This window comes from Lycium ferocissimum, chromosome 8, assembly GCF_029784015.1.
Source record: "Lycium ferocissimum isolate CSIRO_LF1 chromosome 8, AGI_CSIRO_Lferr_CH_V1, whole genome shotgun sequence".
In the NCBI taxonomy this organism is placed as follows: domain Eukaryota; kingdom Viridiplantae; phylum Streptophyta; class Magnoliopsida; order Solanales; family Solanaceae; genus Lycium; species Lycium ferocissimum.
The window spans coordinates 31,521,609-31,527,731 of NC_081349.1; the positions used below are offsets into that span (position 1 = coordinate 31,521,609).

The following is a 6,123-nucleotide window of genomic DNA, read 5'->3' on the forward strand; positions in this document are numbered from 1 at the left end:
GAAATACGATCATTTTGAGCCTACGTCCAAAGATATAGTGGACTATGTTTGGCCTTTTCTCCTTGTCATGCAGTCAAATAGAAAGGATAAAGTTACTAACATAAATCTACAACAGACCCTCCAAGACAGGTTGGTATCTCATAGGCGGATTTGGGCCAACCTTCAGAGATAATTTATGAAGCTCCTTGTTTATACATCCAAGCTCCTCATCCAGCTGTCTAAATGTAGCTAACGCCTCCTCCATTGTACGTGTGAGTGCTTGTCCTAACATCTCCCCCATTGGACATGTGAGTGCTTGTCCTACCGTGTCCTCCATTGTACGTGTGAGTGCTTGTCGCCGTTGCAGTAAACTTTCCATGATAAATACATCATCGATACGCAGTAAACGCTTTTCAAGCCAGCCAATTTCAATGCCACTTAACTTTAAGTCCCACATATGTTGCCTAGCAACATTGAACTGATCCTTGGACAAGTTCACTATTTTAAGATTATCAAGAAAGTAGACTAACTCTGCCCAAATTTCCAAATATGCTGACTGAAGTATGCTATTTGCGACCCTGAAGTTCACCAGCGAATCAGGGTACCGCGAGACAACCCTACTGAGTATTGGTAAACATCGCCGTGCTACTTGATAGCCTCCCCAAGGAACTTGCTCGTCCCCGCGACCAGGTCCTTCGTAGGGAATTTGACTTGGGGTAGAAGAGATAGACATCTCTTGGAAGGAAGTTGGATGCTCCGATATGGAAGAAGTCTGCTGACCGGGAGGAATAGTCTCTTCCTGCTCTTCAAGCCATTCATCGAAATCTACAAGGACAAGCTAACATCTTAAAATGAAAAATCCAGATAGAGGAACATAAATAAACTGGTTACAGCCAGGCTTTTTTATTCAATGATGGAACAGCAACCTAGTGAAACTATCCAAACTGTGGAAGTCATGTTTCATGAATATGGAGGGATCAAAAGTTTGCAATTCCATTTTCAACTAAACGTTTATTGTGGTATAGTCACTTTTATGATATAACTATTAGTACCTTGTATGGTTGGTCTGAACCAATCACTATTCCAATCCAAAGGTACAATATCAAGACTAGTGTTTGTAGAGTCTGCAAAGTCAATTTCCTTGAATAGCTCATAAAAGTCCTGATCTTGAGGTTGGATGGCTACAGTTCCACTTGGAAAAGATCCCTCATTATTTACCCTTACAACTGCTGTTTGCAATTGCAGTACATTGTCCTCTACAGGGGCAAACCGATGGATATTGTTAAGCCATTGAACTGGCTGTTGCCTGATCTCCAGCGCCATCATAGTAGGTTGAGCAGAGTTGGGCGCGTCTTGCATGTATTGATCCTCCTCAAGCATAAGATCCAAATCATTTGTTCTGCATATCAAAATAGCAATAAATGTATATCAATTCCTTCTGCAAAAGACTTGTATAGAGTTAGGAACTCAATGTTCCATTACCTTCTCGCATGAGAGTCCTCCCCTCCGTGTTGCATTCTAGATATCATGCCAACTCCACGCCCGTGGTTTCCACCTTCAAAATATTTGCTCATGCTCATAATAAATTGACTTGATCTGTAACGTTCGACCAAATATATATATGCGTAAAAATGATAGTGAAGTTCTCATTGCAGACTTCATTTTAGTTCAAAAGTTATTACTTATTGTAGCATGGCTTGTGGTAGACGAAAAAGAGACTTCGGGTTGCAAAGGCATGAGAAGCAACTGCAAGAACCCCTTCCATGCTTTGTCTTGAAAATGTTGATGCTCCAACAGAACAGCGTTGATAAGATAAACGTCTAATCCCAGCATGTAGTTTGCCAGTTTCATCCCTTGAAGCAGAATCAAAGGGAAATAAATCAAATGCGGTAGGCAAAGATAAAGATTCTACAAGATACACAATTGCAGGACATGTAGCTCAACAGAAAGGCCAAAAGCATGCCATCGGAAAAGTACCTTAAGAAGACAACTAAATCCCCGGCAAGCAATTTCTTTCTAGTAACGAATGTACTCCAGCCACTTGTGAGCGAATGCCTCCTTGGTTTGCCTACTCAGTGTAGTTAATGGATAAAATAATTTGGACAGTAAAAGCATAGAACATCAAGATATAGCTTTTAATTCACTTAATTTCGGTGTTTTTTTTTGGGTATAAAACTAAAACAATGAATAGAAACATCTTAAAGAATTAGTCTAAGTAAAGGTGCATACCAGATTCGGTGAAAGAAAAGTACAACAATGGTTTCGTTAACATTTTCAATGATGAGCAATAAACTCAAAATCCTACCATAGCAGGTAAATTTTAGGTCTCATTCTTTGTCATTTGTCTAGTTGGATAACACAACAATAATTCAGTTTGTTAATAGTCAATCTAAACATAGGAGAGGAGGAATTGCCTTGGTATGAATGTTTAAAGCGCCATTCATAGCCTTGAAGATCCTTAACTATCAGTTCTTGGCATGGTTTTTCTCGTGCCATGTCCTGATCATTGAAGAAACCAGTCCCAAAAATCAAACTCCAGTCAACCAGATAACTTAAAAGGGAAAAATTAGAGAAACAGATACAATAAATTAGCGCATTACCAAGGGAGGAAAGCATTTGACAGCATCTTTGAGGGGCACGGACAGTCCCCAATTGCATTTTATATCAGATTGAGTTAAGACCTTGCAAAACGATTGAAACTCGGGCCTTGGAGTGTCAAGAGCACTAAATTCCGGAGCTGTTGGCTCATTTTGCTGCAAGGAATTGTATTCTTGTTGTAAGTAAGAGTGTTAATCCAGAAAATTTTCAAAGAGCAAGTAAATTGAGTTCTTACATCTTGATTTGGCAATAATATGGTCTCAGCATAAACCTCTTCTGTCTCGTGTTCAACCTACCAAAAAACAACTATTGCAGACATATGGCTCCGCGAATCTTGCTTTAAACATAGACTGCTTCATAATAAGACTAGTACGTTGAAAATGGACGATAAGTAGTAATTAGGGATCATTAACCTCAGATAATATGAGTGCCTCAGTTTTGCTTGAGTCCATGACAACAACAACATACCTAGTATAATCCCAGAAGTAGGGTCTGGAGAGGATAGAGTGTACGCAGACCTTACCTACCTTGGGAGGTAGAGGTTTTGCTTGAGTCTACGAGATTTGCATAAACCCAAAATCAAAATACGGAGTACTAAAGTTGATTCCAACAATTGTGGCTCATTGCTCTAATCATACTTCTTCATCAACTTAAAGAACAGGCTAATATGGGTCACTTGCCTCATTGTGAATCTTATATTATAGTGAACCTATACCTAAAATATGAATTTCTTATGCAAGACTACCTATGGGTAGTCAAATCACATGGTGTATGAATACAAAAACGAACAACATAGCTAGTCCATGAGGCTAGCTCGTGCACATTGTGATTAGCATTAACCATGAGATCTAATTGTCTAGTTTAGTCAACAACAATAATAACAAGCTCGCAAACATTGTGAGTAGTAAAACAAGGGATCTAACTGTCTAATAATAGACAACAACGACAAACGGCTACTACTAAAACAACAACTAATACTACTACTACTATGCCTCATCGCCAAGCAAGTTGGGGTTACATGAATCCTCACAAACCATATCGCTTCATATAAGCTCTAATTGTCTGGCATAGAATGATTTGCACCTCAAGATCTTTTCCTGGGTATGATCATTTCTTCCCACTGGACCTTCTGGGTTGTGAATATACAGGACCAACTTTATGTAAAAATTAAATGATACTAATATAGAGGAGATTACAACAACAACAAATCCAGCATAATCCCACCAGGTGGGGTCAGGGGAGGGTAGAGTGTGCGCAGACCTTACCCCTACCTTGTAAAGGTAGAGAGGCTGTTTTCGATAAATATAGAGGAGATTGTTTATCCTAATCAGTTCCTGAAAGTAATAAGCAAAAGTCCTTAAGATGATCCATCAACCCTACTACACCAACTCCCAAAAAGATAAAAACTAGTATCTCTATAACATTTGAAATGGTAGAGAATATACTATATCGATATGGTATTATCAAGCATACCAGAAAGCGAATGTGAAGAACACGGCAAAGGATCTTTGGGGGCAAGTTGGACAATTGTATTCTTTCAATCAATTCCTGATTGGTTGATTGCTCCAGCTGGCCAAAACCAAAAATTCATTAGGAAGAAAAAACACAGGCTTAGGTAGCCTAGTTTACCGAATTCAACTGAACCAGTAATTTTTAACCCGGAGCATAAACATATTCTGTCAGACCTCTCTATAACAACCATCCACTATGACAACCATATTCTATATAGAACAATCTTTCATGTTAAGTTATGTTATATGTTCTCCATAACAGCATTTCGCTATAGCAAACAAAATATATCCAGAAAGTAGTGATAACCTGCTCCATATGAAGTCTTGGAAAGTAGTACACTCTCTCCCCAGCCTTTGAAACATCCAATATTGAACCAGAACAGGCCTTCCACATTTCCTTGCATATAGCATCATCACCTGAAAAATTAACCACACACAAAAGAAAACAATCTATAAATCAAGAGTGAAAATGCCCTTTTTGTATAAAAGCTAAAAGTCCGCTCCCGTTTGGCCATAGATTTTAGAAGCTTTTTTTCAAAAAAAAAATAAATAAAAATTGAAAACATTGTTTGTCCATGGAATTTGATCAGTTTTTGTGAAAAAAAATTCAAGATAAATTTTCAAGTTCCAAAAACTGGTAACTTCAAAAAATTTCCTAGTAAAATCCTGTCCAAACACAACTTTTATGTTCCAAAAACTTCTTTCTTCAAGTTTCACAAAATCTATGGCGAAACGCTAGCTTAGAATCTTAACCTTCGAATGACAAATGATGATTTAGGTGTTTCTGTTGTGGAAACGACAGTTGATCAACCATAATAAATGGAACAAAAAACTAAACAACTTGCTATTCTCAATGTTATCAATATCAAAAAAAAAAAAAAAAACACAAAGGGAACAAAAAAGACAATCTTCTTTTGGCTAATAATATCTATCACAAATAACAGTCAGAGTCACTTTTTGGTAGTTAACGGTTAAAATTATAAGTATATTTATAGTTCGACCAGGATGCTTCTTAGTATCTTCTTCGTCATTCTCTTTTCTATATATAAATATAAATAGCTATCGCTTTCAGCTATGTCCATTTTTTTCCATTAATGCGGCTTTCCTTAAGCTTTACTTTGTGTATATGGCCGTGTGGAAAAATGAGTAACGTGGGCACACAACACATGCAAAGAAGGTCCGTATTGGATAATTGCCTAGCAACGTGGGATGGCAAATGTGTATTTTCTTCTACTTTCAACTACTCCCTCTGTTCCAAATTTTTTCATATACTTTCTTTTTCATTCTGTTTCAAAATGAACGATACATTTCTATATTTAGAAATAATTTAACATAAAACTTTCACTTATTTTAGACTACAAGTTTTCAAAAAAATCCTTTTTTTCTTAAACTCCATATCTAGTCAAATTATATCATATAAATTGGGATGAAGAGAATATCTTATAAAGGGCAATAAGTAGGTCAACATGCCTACTATCTTATAAAGGGCAATAAGCACACAGCAGGTCAACATGCCTTGGCAATTTAGAGGGAAATGGGCAATGTTAATTTAGACGGAAATCTAGTCATTTTAGTTGAAATGGTGTAATATGATTGGTAAAAAAGGTATATCACTGTAGTTGCTAGGCGGCTTGATATTGAAGGGGTCTTTGTCATCCGTGTTTTACCTTTCATTGATCATGCATTCCTTTTTTTCTCCCTCTTTAATAATTACACATAGAGATCTATCATATACATGCTTAAAAATTAAATAATTTGCTAATTAAATTATTAATAAAATATTACCAAAATTTTAGAAATAATAATAATATAGTAACTTACTGCATATTTATGTATTTTGTGCCATTTTAAACATTTCAACCAAAGTTTAAGTATCTAAACTAGTGTTTGATTTAGCTTTAAAGTTAATCAAATCAAACTTGACAAAGAGAATAAATCTGTTTTTGTTGAATTTACGTACACATATAAAATAATATTCGTACACTTAGATTATTCGAATCAAAATTTAATCGATTATAGTTGGTCAGGTCGTTTA

The 6,123-nt window shown here is 36.4% G+C and overlaps 1 protein-coding gene across 1 annotated transcript; it reads right to left on the reverse strand.

Moving 5' to 3' along the window:
* Window positions 1-5,023, reverse strand: LOC132068024 (auxin response factor 1-like). Its single transcript, XM_059461482.1, has 11 exons — window positions 4,842-5,023; window positions 4,396-4,505; window positions 4,051-4,146; window positions 2,813-2,869; window positions 2,580-2,732; window positions 2,394-2,478; window positions 1,957-2,047; window positions 1,662-1,832; window positions 1,462-1,575; window positions 1,032-1,378; window positions 1-804 (listed from the first exon to the last, which is right to left on the reverse strand). The coding sequence occupies exons 1-11, from the start codon at window positions 4,900-4,902 to the stop codon at window positions 107-109; spliced, it is 1,983 nt and encodes a 660-aa protein (XP_059317465.1). The 5' UTR covers window positions 4,903-5,023; the 3' UTR covers window positions 1-106.
* Between the last annotated feature and the right edge of the window lie 1,100 nt (window positions 5,024-6,123).

What these genes read in the sequence shown, in the direction of transcription:
- LOC132068024 (XM_059461482.1), bottom strand. Translation starts at nt 4,902, where the DNA reads ATGGTTGATCAACTGTCGTTTCCACAACAGAAACACCTAAATCATCAT. An exon ending in TTCTTCACATTCGCTTTCTG is followed by an intron (nt 2,870 to 4,050) that starts GTATGCTTGATA and finishes GTTTTTTGGTAG; the next exon opens with GTTGAACACGAGACAGAAGA. An exon ending in GAGGACTCTCATGCGAGAAG is followed by an intron (nt 1,379 to 1,461) that starts GTAATGGAACAT and finishes TTTGATATGCAG; the next exon opens with AACAAATGATTTGGATCTTA.